This window comes from Danaus plexippus, chromosome 26, assembly GCF_018135715.1.
Source record: "Danaus plexippus chromosome 26, MEX_DaPlex, whole genome shotgun sequence".
In the NCBI taxonomy this organism is placed as follows: Eukaryota; Metazoa; Arthropoda; class Insecta; order Lepidoptera; family Nymphalidae; genus Danaus; species Danaus plexippus.
Window position 1 is genome coordinate 724,571 of NC_083554.1, and position 17,512 is coordinate 742,082.

Genomic DNA, 17,512 nt, shown 5'->3' on the forward strand with positions numbered 1-17,512 from the left:
GCCGAAGTCAGCCTTTCCCAAAGTGGACGATACTCTTTGTACTCTTTGTAGTCGCTGCAGGCCTAAAAGGATGGTAAAAGACCCAGAAAAAAATAGGGCGTTACATAGAGGCCTGGGAGTGATTTGTAATTTCTTTTAGCTGGGATCAATGATAGTGGTCTTTGAATACGCAAAAAGCAAAGTGGGCGATACAATATAACTTTGGGAACCTTTGGGCTAGACTAATTTATATTCTAGAACAGCATGTGTCTGTGTGTTCCCAGGAGGTGTCTCCGCTGGCGGAGTGTCGCGTGCGCTACTTGTCGTTCCTGGGCATCGGGCGGGACGTGCGTCGCTGTGCGTTCATCGTCCACTCGCCGCGGGACGTGTTCGTGGCGCACGCCTTCCACGCCGAGCCCTCGGCCGGCGCGCTCTGTAAGACTATAGAGGCAGCTTGCAAGGTAAGGAATACCCTGGACCCATCCGTCGTGCAGTAAGTGGTGCGGACGAAAGCTGGCTTAAAGCGCCTGCCATAAGTATGCGAGCAATAACGCAGGGCCGCGGGCCGCGGGAGCGCCGCTAGTAACGCAGTGCTGAGCGTGCGACATCTATTGTTATCCAAATTAAATAAACAAGTTTGAGAGGTTCCTCGTCACATCCTCCGTATACAGAGTTATATTCTGTTTAATGACTTCTAAGACTTTCGATTCATTTAAGTAAAACTAATATTTTCGAATTGCTTGGCGTGTCCTTTATTATTATCAGCTGTATACTCCAGATGTTTCGGTTGGCGTCCAGCAGCCGAGATGACGGCAGTTAATCCGAACATATGAGTTTTATTTGCAGCTTGTTGTTTAATTCATTTAATCTATCCGATGTTGTTGTGATGTAAACGCTTATTCCGAAGTTATGAGAACAGGTTTACATTAAGTAATATTTTTTATTTTAAATGATTAAATTACATACGACAGTTACAAAATCCTAATATATGATGTTAATATATCGGGTACATTCTGTTGAACAGATTCAGATGTGTCTTTGTACACTAAATAAATTATGATGTCTTTAGTTTATATAATATGTATTAAAGTTACACAGACATCTTAACATCACATCTCACCGCGTCCGCGGCTCCTAGCTCCTAACACAAATCAATAACAATCATCCTATGTATACATATATAAATATATTATTTCTTCAAACAGCTCCGCTACCAGAAGTGTTTAGATGCGCACGGCGGCGCCCTGGGGCTCCCGGGGCTGGGCGGCGGTGTCGGGGCGGGCGGAGGCACGGGCACGGGCGGGGCGGGCGGAGGGGCGGACTCACGCGCCACGCTCGGACAAGCGCTCAAGTCGCTCGTGGGCTCGCTTACTGGACGACGCGCTTCTTGAGCGACATGGTGAGACGCTGATGATCTCATGGTCTCAGTTCTTGTGCGCACTGATAACTAATATGACTCACAATCAGCGCGAGTTCCTCCAGCGGAATGTATCCATAGTCCCAGTTGGTGTCGACTACCCTCATACAACATACGAAGCGTTTCCCGTTTCTCATTCAGTAATCTACGTTACTACTCTGTATGGAGATTTCTGAATGAAAAACTATTAATGTAACGTACGTGTGACGATGCCGCCTTGTGGTAGGCTCATAAAGCCCGCTCTAAGACTGGACTCAGAGGTTGACCAGAAAAATATATAGAGACGTATCTTTTACAACATAACTTAGATCCATTTGTCATTAGATTATTTGTTTTTGTGGCGAGGCCTAAGACGCAGGTTCTATAGTATATAGTTAAAGAGAAAATTATACTCTAAATATAATAGCTGTTCCCCATCGTCACACGTTATCGCTGTTTTTGTTCATGAATTCTATATTATTTTGTTGAACACCTTATACATAAGTGTTACTGTGTTCCAGCGCGTCGCCCCCGGTCGCCGGCCGCTCCGCACGCACGCTTCCCCACCGCGTCTCCACACGTATCGTTTAATATATGTATCAGCAGTTAAATAAATGTATCGTTTGTAGGGAACGTGTCGGTAGACAGTGACCTCTGTCCGTAATGTGTAGAGGTTACATTACTCTTGTACTTACTGCGGGTGCATATCAACTTGGACACGAGTTCTGACGTATTCAATGGACGTATGTTAAAGTTATTTGAGTATAAAACCTGCGAACGGTCGGTGTGCAGGTTGGTGGTGCACACGCGGTGAAGCAGGTTCTGTTTCCGGTCATAATGTAAGCGTCTAGTACGCGAAGCAGTGTGACGTGTAGTGTGTACGGTGTCCGCTCCATTCCATAGTCTTGTACGAGTGCGTTAAACATCTCGACAGTCACAGCACAAATGAAATCCTGACCCGGCAGACGAGGGAAACGTTGTATTAATAAAAAATGCTTGACACAGGCCCCTACACGTTATATGTAAGAAAACTACCTTCCGTAGTGAACGTGAGTAATTTAAGTATTGAATTGACATGTATTATAATTTATTTGTACTCATATTATACATATCTTATAACTACCTTTCATAGTCGCCTGTCACCTGTCACCTGTCACCTGTCACGCGTGACGTGTCATCCTCACTCGCCGCGCGTCACTTGGCATCTGTATAAAGCTGTGTGTTCATTGTGGTTGAGTTGGTCTCGTTATAGTTACCATATAAAATACTAGTCGTAGAGCGTTATGGTTTTGTAAATGTTAAGGCGATTTATACCATAGAGTTAGCGGTTGTTTTCGGCTATAGTCTGTAACCCAAATATTATTGAAACGAATATGTTATGACGATGGCCACTACGAGGTTAGGAGGTCAGTTGCAATATGTTACGAATATGATTTAACTGCGGCTGACGGTTAAGTCGGCAGCGTTAGAGTATCGGTCGGGATAAGGGGAGTGTAAATAAAGTGTAAACTTCGGTGGAATTTGATTAATTTTAGTGTAGCAAAATGGATTGATGGGTTTCCAGTTCGCTGGCTGGGTTTCGTGAGCACGGTATGAAGAAATTTTGACACCTAGGGCGGTCGCAAACTTGGCTACTGTTTGATTCGATTTTAATGTGTGTATTAATTCTTTCAAATAATATATCAAACTTGTAAATTAAAGCGACGTTTCCACTATCGGCTTGTCTCGTCCTTGTCATCGGCAGGTAGTTTGGCGTCCGCTCTTACTTGATTTCTTAATGATTGGTCTGTCGCGTCGGAGTAGTTAGAATATTAATGATATATGTACGTGTATAGGAAGAGTTTATTTTTGCTTAAGCTTGTATAAAATACGTATTGGATTGCGGAAGATAAATATTTTTGGTAACACATCGCAGTGAATATATGCGTATGTATTGATATATTCCTATATTTACTGTCTAGCTTATCTAAATTAGTTTTGGCATAAAGATGTCTTATACAAATGTAATTTTTAACGACTGTTCACTGAATGATCGATATTTATTTGCCAATTTGGCTGGAACCAGAATTTAATATTGTATAATGCGAGCCTCATATAACAAGGGTGTTGGAAATTGTTGAGCTTTCAATATATATTAACGTATTTAAAGTCCATAAATTATTCGCGATATAGAGACATGCAAAATTAAAATAAAAAAAAATAATAACTCGATGTTGTTCGTTTGACAGCTTAAGTGACATCTGACGTATCTATAACTAAATACTCGTTATGTAATATGTATATAGGATCCACGTTAAAAAGAAAACAAATAAAAGCACTGAATCTGAAAACTATAATAATCTTTTGTGTCTGTAACACTCGTAATTAGGGTACTTTATATATATTTGTAAGGGATGGCGATCTTCTCACGATGACCTTGACGGCCTGCTTTCAAAGTAGTTCACTTTTTAATGTACACTAGAAGGTCGCGGCGCTGAGTCATTGCCATTCTTTTAGCGTAAGGCGTTCGTTAGTTATCACAGATTAGCTTCGAATACATCAATTACCTGTTAGTGGTCAATGTTGCTTACGAGATTAACTTCACTGGGCTGTTCATACGTAATAGTTATATTCACGATTAATGTTAAGCGATTCAATGTCATTGTTTATACGGAATGATATTCATGTATGGCGGCACGAGCAGCGGTCGATTTGTTGACGGGACTCGATGGAAGAAGTAAAATTTATATCCAAATTTTGACTAATTAATTAATCGATAAGTCGATCGCTCGTGAGCCTTTAGACGCCATGGAACGCAAGCTTTGACTGCCCCTCGTCGAAATATATGTCGATATTTTCTATGGAATATAAACCTTTATAAAGTAGTTACTAGCTTCGATGTGACAAGTCTAGTTCAGGGAAGGATCGATTACAGACGGCAGTTCAATTTGTACCGTCATCGCTTGACAGCTTAAAAGCCTTAAAATTGTGGCTTTTAATAAATAATTTTGTGAAATTAATAAAAAAAAAATCGATTATAAACACACGTGTGGATTTTATTTTCCTTGTCATTATTTTCCCTCACACCAAATACTTTTTTTTAACTGTAAATATTACATTTATCATCTAAGCCGATATTATAAACTAGGATGTCGATTTCCCTTCTCTGGCTCATTATAGAGCTCGGTAGTTTGGAGGTCTGTTAAGACGTAAATGACAACTGGTTTTATTTATTATAAATATTTATTCGTTATTACATTGGCCATAATTTTGATATCCAGATTTTTTTCACATTTTAATTACAAACTGAAATTATAATCTTGGCATAAATAAACTTTCATCTCAGTATTAAAAATAACTGCTCCACACTTTGGACATAGAATACACTGGCAGTAGTAGCTTTGATTTTGATCGACAGACAAAATATAGTTCGCCATGTCGGGACCGAATTCCTTTAGTTTAAAACCGATTTAAAATTCATATTATGCATAATTTTAAATCATTCTACAAATTCATATCACAATTGATTATGCAATATTACTATAAACGGAACTCGTAGTGCATCTTAGAGTTATTTAGAATTTTAAACACGACGAATCGGTTTTTACTTCATTAGTTAAAAATAATAAATAAATCGATTCTACATCAACGAGCGACAAGTACCGGTCACACGCGTCCGTGGAGCAGTCCCGATGCAGAAGTCCTTGTATAACTAATTACTTTATACAAAATATCTATACACAACTATTATGTATAATTTCAATTCAGGATCACTCTAACCAACCTTCAGACAGCCCGACGACGATCCGGCGAAAAATACTTAACACCGTAAGATTTACAATTATCATAAGTGAATACAATGTTCATGAAAATGTGGAAGAAAATTAAAAGTAACCAGCGTTAGATACGGACACATTGTCGTACAAACAGAGCGACAGACAACTGAACATGTGTCTTACAGTGTTAAGCGTCCCCGACAGCGGACGACCACTGGTGAATCATCATATGATTCCTTCGTGTCTGAGTCAGCCTGCAACAGATACGTCGTTAGCTATATATGTTACACATACACACTTATTATATATATATATAAGTATCTCTCTAACCTGCGTCTATATTCCCCATATTTCATCCCACCCATCCTCCATCTTCAAAGAAGCTTTCTCTGTAACATAATTAAAAAATGAGTTAATCAATTTAATCAAACCAACAATCAACATTGATTATTGTAGTTACATAGCAAGCAAGAGTGATGAGTGACTTATTATGCGTGAGTCGTGTGCTTTAAGTGATGGAATAGTTAAGAAAAAAAATATACACAAAACTTGTTATAATTACAATGAGAAATATTAACATATGATAAATATGAAAAATATAATGGTCACACATCTAGAGTGAACGGTAATGAATGTCAGATGCGTTGGTGTGTGATGAGCGGTGTTAACAAAGCTAGACTAAGCCGCCGGCAGGGAGTTATGGTGATCCAATGTGATGGTCGATGCTAAATGCTAAAGAAAAAAAATAACTAAGGAAATTGCAAGTGAATTTCATATAAATATATATATATATATATTTATATTTAGTGATTTTGATATCTGCCCCGGCGTTATATAGAGTTACTCACAGATTACTCCGCGACTCCGCCCGCCCTGTGCTCTTGGAAGACATCTTGCCTGCTTGATATATAAATGTCTATTTATTCGTGTGTTCCGACGCAGCTAATGTACTAAGTTATATATATCTTCAATGTCACTCGTATACAATACAATTTATTTCAATCTTAACATCTGTATAATAAGTAATGTGAACGGTACATGTGTGTGTGTGTGTGTGTGTGTGTGTTTTATATATAATAAATCATGTCATAATGAATGCCTCACCACTTGTTATGACCCCGCCGTACGAACTGCTGTTTTGGCTCGCGGGTTCCTGTGAGTGCTGGAACAATATAATGTAATGATATATATACATTGAATATTTAATAATTTCTGCACTATGAATATAACATATGTATGTACAGTTTAGACATCCAGTAGACAAAGACATACATTCAACATTTTGGTTTAGAAATATGTACAAGACATTCTTATTATAGATTTGGTATTAATTCAACGAGCTGGTTCTTTTTGAATGTGAATAAAATAACCCAACTCTTTTAACGTGTAATGTGTAATAATTTACCGCCATTTCTCTTAAGTTCTTCATAACCTCATTGGCCGTCTCGTCAGTCAGGTCCTCACACTTGTCACTCTTAACGTCCGAAGGCACATCACTATTCTCACACTTGTCCCTCACCTCCCCCATGAACACCACATCACTATTATCATCGAGCTCGTTCGTCTCGCGCACGTCACTGAGCGGGTCTTCGTCCGATATTATTAACGGTTCCTTCTTCTTCTTGACTTCCGGCGGCCGCTTGTCAGGTTTGACGAAGGTGGGTGAGTGGTGCACCGATATCAAGGCCGGCCTGGGTATGTTGTTCTCTACTGAGCGCATGTTCTCGATGACTTTCTGACTTATCTCCTCCTTGAGCTTGGGGCTCTGGGAATCTTTCTTGGTGTTCCCACTGATATCCACGTGCAGAGGGGACTCCAATCTTTTATCTCTATACAGGGTGACGTTCTTCTCTGGTTTCTTGGGCTTATCTTTCTTGTGTATCATCTCGTTCAAGGCGGCCGGTGACTTAACTCTCAGCAGGGGTTCCTTGGCCTTGTCCGCCTTCTTGTCCTTGGCGACGACGGGTGTTATCGTGATGCTGCCTATACTATTCGCGGGGATGTACTCCTCTTTGCTCCTGTCGGTCTTCCTGTCTTCCGGTTTTTCTATAACTAGGTCTTTGTTGAGCGTGTACGAGTTTATCAGCGCGCCGATGGCTGGATTCACTTTGTATTTGTCGTCTTCGCTCCTGTCTATACTTTTGACGGAGGTTGTGACGGTGAGCGAGCTCGGGAACTGTATGGGTTCAGTGAACTGTGTAGAGGTCATCATAGGTTGTACTGGTTGAGTTGCGTGTGAAGGCTGAGATTGTGGCGCCGCCTGAGATGATATTGAACTGACTCTTTGCTTCTTCAAGTCTGAAACCTTGATGTCTTTGTTGAGACTGCGAAGGAAAATCACATATTCAGTTAACATTACATTACATACAAGATAAACAACTTATTATAATTACTATGAAAATCGTTTTGTTTTATTATATAGTAATTTTATTAAGTGGTTAAGTGTGTCTTTCAAGACTTAGACTTATAGGAATGTTTTTAGCAGTAAGGACTGGCGTTACATGAGGTTAGTAGTTCGGTTAAAGTTAAATAATTTGGACAGATCGAAGCCAAAGTATTATACACTAACTATTATGTCCCAACTAATTAGAATTATTTATTGCTTACATACTTAATAAATGTAAGAAGAATAATAACTTGAATTTTATTGCATTAACATTTTTTAATGCATAAACTAATTTTGTAGCTTAAATATTACAATTGTTATTTAGCATGGTGATAACATAACTACTTAAATAATCATTTTTAATTTTCATGTAATACAAAATCTTGACATTTGGTTTATTGACCTAGTTTCAGTAGTTTCTTATCTAAGTCAAATAATCTAAGTAATCTATCTCAGTAACTGATCTAAGTCTATAGATTTAGATTGGATAATAGAGATCTGTGACAGTTTTAAATTCGTTGCCTTGTGTTTAAATAAGCATATGAAATAAATATAATTATAACTTACTCGGCCTGCTTGAGTAGTGTGGGCAGGCGTACAAAGCCGTCTGGGAACAGGGGGAAGGCTCTCTGAGTGAGAAGGGCTGCGGCCGCGGCCGGGTGCTCCGGGGCTCCCCCTAGCGCTGCGAGACGGGCCAGCAGGGCCCGGGCACGAGCACACCACGGGAAACGACGCTTGGGACGACGGCGCTCAGACCCTGTACTACCACCGGAAACTGAACCGATCGACAGCTTCTTCCTGGATATATAGAAATTCATTTTAGACATATGTGTCCTATGCGTAAGTTAGTATTTAAGGAATTCAAGTAGACAAATTAAGTCTTGTCTATGTTAATGATAGAGAAATAACAAGTCGTGAATTTTAAATGTATGATTAACTAAATTCTATAGTATTGAAACTTGAATTTTGAAGATGATTTAATATTGAAATTAGGTTTTTCTGAGGAATTAATAGTAACTGTGATAATTCTGTGTATATATTATCCACAAGAGTCGCACCTCTCTTCCTCTACTCGTTCACATTCAGCTTTGTACGTAGCCATCATTCCTGGTTCACGTTCTTTTATTAATGTCTTTAACCTGAAAAGTACATACATTTTGTTAAAAAAGCTGTGTGTAATACTAATATAAGGGGTGGAAAGTTAATTTAATCTTATTTTTTCATTAACACTTATATTATTGTTAAGCCGCTTCTTGCGTATAGAATATTTATTTATTAAATTAAATTTTGTATTGATTAGTATGAGAAGAGCCGAAACTTCTCAGCGTTCCATGGTCTATCAGCGGCTGGGACTTGCGACCCAGGCGAAGGTTTAAGAGGCCCCTGTCTAACGCGCGTTAAACGCTCACCTCCACTGTCCAAGCTCCTCTCTCTCAAAATTATATAATATTAGACTAACTGTAAAAATTTTAACTAGTCTGCTACATTTAACTAAGTACAGGGTGTTGTAAGTCATTCATAAATACGCTCGATAGTATTAATATTAGTGTCAAACTGAAAATAGTTTTAGTTTGACAATGAATGTTGTGGCTAGGGTAGAGATCGCTTGACTTTACAAAATACATCGGAATGTGAGCACCGAACTCAGGTCAAAACGTTATTTTAATGCCGAGGTTCCCAAACTTATATTGTGTCGCCAACTTTGAAAACTAATTATTTTCCAGCATCCCAATCTCTTCGCGTATCTAAGACAATTATCATTGATCCCAGCTAAAAGAAATTACAAATCACTCCCAGGCCTCTATGTAATTTAACAGGCCTATTTTTTTGGATCTCTATGACCACTCTCGTTTAGGCCTACAGCGCCCCCAAAAGGACGTTACTGTCCACTTCAGGAAAGGCTTGTACAATATATTGGGTACATTGTCATGTATTAAATAGTTACCTTTCTAAAACATCCTCTATGTTTGCTTCTTTCTCTTCGGGCGTCATAGTGCTTGTATCTAACAGCTCGTCCAGTTTCCTCTTAGTACCCGCTATGGGCTGAGGTTGCGAGTTTTGTACCGGGACTGAAAATAATAATATTTTTTTGGAATATCAATTTCTGAACTTACGTTATTGACCTGAAGTTAGTTATAATTAAACTATGTATTTTGGTTGACTGAGCGATTTTAATATTTTATTTTTATATTTTCCTGATGTTTTGATCGTTTTACGGCAACCATGATCACTGGCAGACGAGATGTGCGTGAACATAACCTTTCATCTCGTTCTTATAGAAAAAACTAAACACGAAAATCTTATATATATAAATTTATACTTGTAGTTCTTTTGTGAGAACAGTTATCATATACAATGGAAGGCAATTTAAATTAATCAAGACTTACATTGAAAGTCCAAGTACCAGGTAGTTTAAGTCAATGACAATTTTAAATCAACAAAATATATACAAATTAGTTCAAATGATAATCATATAAGATCACCTAATATTATACGTATTGCTCAATTCCATTGTTAACAGACAAAGACTATTTTGTGAGATAGTTTATAAATGATAGGCAAACTCTATATATGTATAAGTTGGCAATAAAGTCTTGTAGCCAGGGTGTAGGAACATGTTGTATGTTTTAATTGCCACATATTCTGACCACTGTCAAGTTTCTCTCGTTCTCTCGCCCTGTGCGTGATGACATCCGGTCCAACTCCCAGCATCTTAGCAGCTCTGGACCAGGCGTGTTCACACAGACGATTATCCACAACCTCCTTGAGAGCTTTATCCAATCTGGAATTAATGATTTGATTTGTATAGAAGCTGAATGTTTAAAAACTATAGGAGATAGGTACATATATGATTGTTGAATATATATATATATATTTTATGATGAATTATAACATCAATCCAACCGTCTGATCCATAGACAAGAACTATGTGACAATACATCTAATGTAAAAGTGTTTTAAACATATACTTGAGACATTATACAAATCACATGAGAGAACATTTCAATTCTACACTATACTTCGTGTGGATGGAAATGAGTAAATATTAATTATACTAACCTAACGATGCAGGCTTCAGTCTTGCTATCATCCTTCCCGAGATATTCTTTGAACCTGCTCAGCGTCTCCAGCTCTTCCAGTATTTGGTTCACGGAGGCCGGCAGTTTGATTTCTTTTGTTTCAGCATCTCTGTACAAAATTATTAATAGAAATAGATAAATTTATAAGACATGTGTTATGTAATATTTTTTCAAAGATATCTCTTATATAGTAACTCATGGAAATGTTATTGGTAAGGGATGTATGAACTGACCTCGAACTATCAGATGTGGCGTTGTTCTCCGAGCTAGGAGCTGGTTTAGAGGTGAGGGAATCGGAAGCTGACGATCTTGAATCACCGGTCGACCCATCCGCGGGGGCGTTCTCTGTTATCATAATAGAACATACACACATATATATTTCATCCTGCTAGTGTTGATTTTTTTCTATATTCACAAGATTACATATTAATCTAATATTTGAAACTATGTATTAATGTGTTAATCACGTTCAAACAAACAAACCATATATATATATATATATATATATATATATATATATATATATGGTTTGTTTATATATATATATATATATATATATGATGATATATATATATATATAATAAATTAAATATAAAGAATAATATTACCATCCGATGTCTGTTTCCCTGACGTAGCTGCTGAGGAATCTGTTCTTCTGATCTTCTTTGCTTTCTGCTTGTCAATAGTCTTGTTCTTCTAGAATATTAGAATTATATCTTTAGTGACATCAATGCTATGTTAATTTTTTATATATAACTGATTTTCATTATTATTGTTATATTTATAAAGAAATTAGTTGAAAAAATTATAACAGGAGAGAATTAAATATATCAGAATTACATTAGTCATACTATATTCAATTAATATATTGAAAAATTAATATTGATTACAATTTTATGTAATTATTTTCATATATTTTAATATTCTTTAGACAAATTATATCTACCTTTTTCCGATGCTCAGTCTTATGTGAGTCGACGTTCCCATTGGTGATGACCTTTGTGTCTTTCGCCTCTTGACTATCAGAATCCGAAGAACTCGCAGACGACTCCTCCTCGCTACTGCTTGATGATAGTCCGCGCTAGATATACATACATTACATTAATGTATCAATTATTTGTGTATGTAATTCTTAATTTTGATATTTTTTTTAAAGTTGTTAAATTTATTACATACAAATTCGTAAAATATTTACTGTGCTAAGTATCAAGACTGAATGACCGAAGCTAATAAAATAAAGTGATATATCTACGTAACACTTAACATCATAGTATTATTTAACAATACCGAGCAAGTATAACTAATACATGGCACATACAAATATATATCAATCACTTAAGTAATTGTGCCTGTCACTTGGCAGGCCATGGAGTGGTCTTTTTTTACAATTTCTATTAAGAGTAAGTTAAATTCTATCACATCAACTGTTCTCCTGTAAAAGTCTCATCAAAATCTAGCATTCCATGTATTAAGACTGAATACTGAATAAACAAAGAGACAGAGAATAGTCACAGTATAGATATTTGTCTATTTAGTATGAGGTTGACTTAATATTAGTTATATGAATTTAAACAGATTTGAGTATAAGCAATGAGATAATTATAAATATATACTACTGAGATAATTAATACAATATATTAAAACTAAATACATTTATTTCAATATGTAATTTAACAGAAAGCAGAACATCGTTAAGAGTGACAAATACCTTATTGTTTTCAGGTACAGTCTTGAACTCAAGATCCCCGCTGTTGATATAGAAACCTCCATACTCTGTGTCACATTCTGGTGGCATTATCTCATCATACTGAAAAATAGACCAGAAAATGTATGGAATAATTTTAATATATATATAAAGAAATTAATTTCTAAAAAAATTAATTAATTAAATGTATTGTATATATCATACAATAATAAATTTGTTTTTGTAATTTACCACAATAATAATATTATGTACATGCTTATACATCTTTATCTATTATTATTCCTAGATTTATATGAAATTCTAATAAAAACTGTGATATATTATAATTGCAAGAATATAAATATCACAGTATATATTTCTGAGTAATAAATTCTTGTTGTTTTGATTATTCAAACTTTTTCAAAGTTGGTAACACTAATTTCAAAGCATAATGCATTTTATGGCAACACTTATATGTTTACATGGACGGTTGTAAAAAAAAAAAAACAGTAAATATTATAAAATGCATTCCATTACTAGTCTTCAACTAACTAAAGGACAAAATTTCCTCCAGTAGTTGTTACTTTGACTGATTAACTTTTAACTACTAACTTACACCGTCTGTGTTGTCAATGAAGGAGTCATTCTCATCATAGCCAGCTCCAATGTCAGCAAAATCATCATATTTCGACCTTCCCTTCTTTCCATATGTACTTTTTCCACCCTGGAATTTAAGTAAAATAAAATTTATTTTTCCCTTTCATAACAGTTATTTTAAATATGTATATAAAATAAGATTTATGATATTTAAACACACTTGGCACAATGAGGTCGAAACAAAGAAAAGGCATATTTTTTGTTACTTACAATAAGTTACTTTAGCATTTTTTAAATTATTTTGAATGCAACTAATTATTGTGTAATAAAAAAAAAAACTATGTATGAACATAAATTTTTTTGAAAATCAATTGGGCCAATACTTAAATTTTAATAATAATTTCATTTAAACTTCAATTATAGTCAATACAAATGTAAACATTATCCAAATTGGCCTAGTCAAAATGATCACACAGTTATCCCAATACAATACATCACTTACATTTTATATTATAACTATCACTACATCTCATTAATTATTCAATGATATATTCACATTAAAGATAAGAAATACTTCTTAAACATTAATATTATCTTCATAATAATTACCATGATAAACTTACATATTTCTGTTCAAATTTCCTCGTAGCCCTTTTAATATCATCATCATTATCGGAGAAAGGATCAAGACCTGATGTCTTACAGTTCTCACCACGCTTCTTTTTCTGTAAAAATATATATAGTCTGTATAAAATGTCAACATTATATTTAATAAACAAATATAATTTTTTTTCATTCATGTGAATTGTTTTTATATTTGTCACATTAAGGATCGAAAAAAAAAACTGATAGCAATTACTGATACAACTATAGCTTATATATTATATTATATAATTTTTTTTAAGTAAAAGATTCACTTTATAATAACTAATAGGCAATATAATAAGCGAAACGGAAAATCAAACAATTTTAATAATCAAAACAAACAACGAAATTGGCGCGTAAGTAAAAAAAAAATCAATGCATAAAAAACCGCTCAACACGCGTAAGTTAAAAGAAATGATTATCTTTCCTAACCCGAGTTGACCCAGCGGCGACTATTTATTAGAGACGCGATGGAGCGTATTGATATACGAGGTATAAAATAACCTAAAACAATGCCAAATCAAATATTTCGTACAAAAACATTCATACATCTGTCACACAAAGGACATATTCTCACACTACAGTAACATATCGACATAAAAACTAACACATGCAACATAACATAACCTATATACTGCTAAGATCTATCGATTTAAGTGTAATGGCTCAAAAGCTTTCATATACGCGCAAATGTCTAACACTCTAATCATTCTACCAGTACTAAACCCCAGACGCTTAATATACTAGCCTTCGGCATTATTTGCAATCACGATTGCAATTCTAAGCAATACATAGTCATATATATATATGTACACACGCTATTATCATACATCACAATCAGGCTTACAAATATTGCAAAAATTATCCTCATAATCCTTTACTAGTTAGTGCAATACTGCCACACGTAAATAAATACATTACGCACACATACACGTCTTGCTATCTCCTTTAGCGTTACAAAACACATATACATGTATATAATTGCTAACATATGTCAATGAAAATATTAAAAAAATATAAAGATCTAATTATCAGAAAGTAACCTAAAATAACCCTGTTCCGGAAGCAACAATGAAATAGGCGGGTTAACCTAGGTCATTCAAGTTGACTACTTTCGCTCTGTTGTCTATCATAACAAACTATCTGTGATGTCATCAGTTTATCGGAATTATATATTTATAGAAAATCATTCTTTCTCTCATTAATATATGTATAAAAATAATCAAATAAGTCGATGATAGAGGTCAAAACATTGGGTTCGCTAAACGACATCCTAGGTTGACAATGTTCTTCTTAGATTGTTGCAAACATGGCGACCGATATCTGGGCTTCTCACAGAGTCCGTGGACACAAAATCATGTAACAAACCTAGTGCAAAGCAGTGTAACGTAAGCAAAAAATATCATAAACGATTTCGACACAGTCCTATTTACAAGTGTGTCTAGCCGCCAAACGAATTAACTTATCACTTATATTTTTTTTCATATGCTTCTCTACATTACAAAGACCTGAAAAACCAGTATGGTTGCGTAAAGTACTATGATTTTCTGTTATAACTTACCAATGCTGCTGCGTATAGTTCCTTGTAATTCAGCTCTGGATATTTTGTTTCGTCACTTACGTCTAAATTTATAGACAATCTCAATGTTTTATTTACATTATTCTTTGCACTTTTTGGAGCACCCGCTGTTATAAGACTAGCACGTTTAGGGTCCGACATTTTCCACCAAAATCAAGTATAAAATGATTTTTTTCAAAGCATGACACGGCCTGCATTTTCAAACTGTGTACCACATTGCCACCATGTTGAAATTTATTGTTTGGGTTGTGAGCGCCACGGACGTAATTGAAACTACAAATGAGTTTCTTCCTACTGCCGTCAGATGTCGTAACCATATTTTATAGTTCGCAATAGAGGGCACTGTATCTATTTTGAAAATATCAAGTTTTAGAATATTTTTAGTCTATATAAACGATTTCTATATGATTCTTCTGTATTGATTTACTATTTAGTTCATAATAATTTCAGAAATTTATGCTTTGTTTACGATTATTTAAAGAATCACCATCAGCTGTTTTTAGCGAACGTCAAATCTCTAGCATCATTTGCATAATAACTACGTAGTTTAAAGTTCCACCAACAGATGCCTTTTTGGTGCACAGATGAAAAATATATTTAAGAATGAACTGTTTTACCTATGTACAATATTTAGATTTATTAAATAAAAATAAGAAAATAAATACTGTAATAGCAATATTAAATAAAAAATAATAATTCTCCGGATTCTTATTATAAAATACAATTCGCTTATAGGTATAAAAGAGGTGGTACATGCTCAATGATATTATAGGTTGAGTTGTTGTCAAAAAGTACCTAATCATTTATCCACCAGCTGTATTTTTTTATTTTAAAATGTTTATGTAGTTGGTTAGATATTTGAACAACGGCTTATGTCGTCGTTTGCCGTTTTGCTTGTAGAAACAGAATACTGTAATTCAATACTCGTGACTAAAATAAATCTACTTTAATAGGCAATAATACATTTTAAAAAGATTTAGAATCTTGCCTTTTTAAAATGATTGTAATTTTTTTTATATAATTTAGTTGAATATAACGTTCTTTAAATATAATTTAGAAATAATGCAGTACATTAAAAACTTATCACAATTGGCTGTACGGTTCTTTGTACCTACTTTCTCACTTATTAAAAATAATGAATTGCAGTTTAAAATATCCTTTCTTGCGATGTACTATAACCTAACATGAACAAGCGTTATGCATAAAATGAAGTTAACTCCACTGGAAGAATTGAAAGCAAGACTTATAAATTAATAATAATATTATTATTATTACATTATGAAATTCAAATTAAATTAATAGATTGTAGGTATTTAAATGCAACTAATATTTTTCGGATAAATAACGCGTAATTCGAAGACGAGATTGGAGTGTCTGTCAGTTGGTCCTGTTATATATCATCTACCGCCATCGATTTCTTAATTTTCTGGCGTACCGCTCTGGATGTCGGCAGAATGCGCTTACGGTGTTTTGAGCTCCTGCGGTGTGGTTACGGACATGGGATTTTATATTTTAAAGAAGGGGGTCCCAGGTGTTTATTAGATCCCAGCCATCTTCTCTATTTAAATTGGGATGTTTTTTAATTTCAATAGCCTCGCGGATTAACCTCGGTATATACTTGTCTTCACGAGGGAGGATTTGTGGTTTATCAAACCGAATGTAGTGGCCTGGTTTGTCCATTGTGTGTTCACACACTGCTGACTTCGACGCGAGCCAATTTTTGATATCTGAGATGTGTTCTTTAATCCTTGTATCGATGCTTCTCTTTGTCTGTCCAATGTATGACAAGCCACAGTCACAATGAAGTTTGTATACACCCGCTTGTTGCAAAGGAATGTTATTCTTGATTGGTCTCAAGAATTGGCTCACTTTCTTATGTGGTTTGTAAATAGTCTTGATGGTACTTTCTTCAAATGTTGCCTATTCTGTCAATAACTCCCTTCATATATGGTAGTATCGCAGGTTGTCGTTCAAATGTGGGTGGCTTCAAGTGGTTCTTGCGATGCTGGCGAGGCATGGGCAGGTTGTTGATGGTGAGAGCATGTTTTACATGCTGTAGCTCGGCCTCTAGGTGGTCAGCATCACAAAGGCGTTGGACTCTCTTTAACAAAGATTTGCCAATGGTAGCTAACTGGATAGGGCGGTGGTCTGTGTTACCATTGAGATACCAATCCGTATGTGTGTGATTTTCCTATAAACAGTATGTCCCAAAGTATTGTCAGGATTCCTAACGACAAGGATTTCAAAGAAAGCTAAAGAATTATTTGCTTCTAATTCTATAGTAAACTGAATCTTGCTATTGATAGAATTAAGATGGTTCAGAAAAGCAGATGTTTTATTTTTATTTAATATTGTGAAGGTGTCATCTACATACTGTTTATATATTAAAAGTCTTATTGGAGGTGAGCAAA

At 35.3% G+C, this 17,512-nt stretch overlaps 2 protein-coding genes across 8 annotated transcripts in view; one reads left to right on the forward strand and one right to left on the reverse strand.

Moving 5' to 3' along the window:
• Window positions 1-4,400, forward strand: part of LOC116774506 (protein Fe65 homolog) — a 38,448-nt gene extending 34,048 nt beyond the window's left edge. For all 5 annotated transcript variants that reach the window (XM_061524779.1, XM_061524783.1, XM_061524780.1 and 2 more), the window contains 3 exons: window positions 264-440; window positions 1,185-1,378; window positions 1,897-4,400. In XM_061524779.1, the coding sequence (XP_061380763.1) occupies window positions 264-440; window positions 1,185-1,370 (363 nt within the window). In that variant the 3' untranslated portion in view covers window positions 1,371-1,378; window positions 1,897-4,400. The remainder of the gene's footprint in view (window positions 1-263; window positions 441-1,184; window positions 1,379-1,896) is intronic.
• A 178-nt stretch (window positions 4,401-4,578) lies between these two features.
• On the reverse strand, window positions 4,579-15,342 carry LOC116774326 (ubinuclein-1). 3 transcript variants are annotated; one of them, XM_032667027.2, is made up of 17 exons: window positions 15,084-15,342; window positions 13,501-13,602; window positions 12,897-13,004; window positions 12,305-12,403; window positions 11,543-11,677; window positions 11,205-11,292; window positions 10,830-10,941; window positions 10,577-10,705; window positions 10,165-10,298; window positions 9,462-9,585; window positions 8,575-8,655; window positions 8,084-8,314; window positions 6,536-7,454; window positions 6,235-6,292; window positions 5,979-6,027; window positions 5,461-5,519; window positions 4,579-5,384 (listed from the first exon to the last, which is right to left on the reverse strand). In XM_032667027.2, the coding sequence occupies exons 1-16, from the start codon at window positions 15,240-15,242 to the stop codon at window positions 5,483-5,485; spliced, it is 2,565 nt and encodes an 854-aa protein (XP_032522918.2). In that variant the 5' UTR covers window positions 15,243-15,342; the 3' UTR covers window positions 4,579-5,384; window positions 5,461-5,482. The 3 variants fall into 3 exon arrangements, with proteins under 3 accessions (XP_032522918.2, XP_032522917.2, XP_032522919.2); XM_032667026.2 differs by having other exon boundaries at window positions 5,979-6,030; XM_032667028.2 differs by lacking the exon at window positions 5,979-6,027.
• Window positions 15,343-17,512: the final 2,170 nt, after the last annotated feature.

Coding starts and splice junctions, on each gene's coding strand:
- LOC116774326 (XM_032667026.2), bottom strand. CDS start 15,242: ATGTCGGACCCTAAACGTGCTAGTCTTATAACAGCGGGTGCTCCAAAA. Junction 9,586..10,164: donor ACGAGAGAAACTTGACAGTG/GTCAGAATATGT, acceptor TATTATTTTCAG/TCCCGGTACAAAACTCGCAA. Junction 5,520..5,978: donor GCGGAGTCGCGGAGTAATCT/GTGAGTAACTCT, acceptor ATTATGTTACAG/AGAAAGCTTCTTTGAAGATG.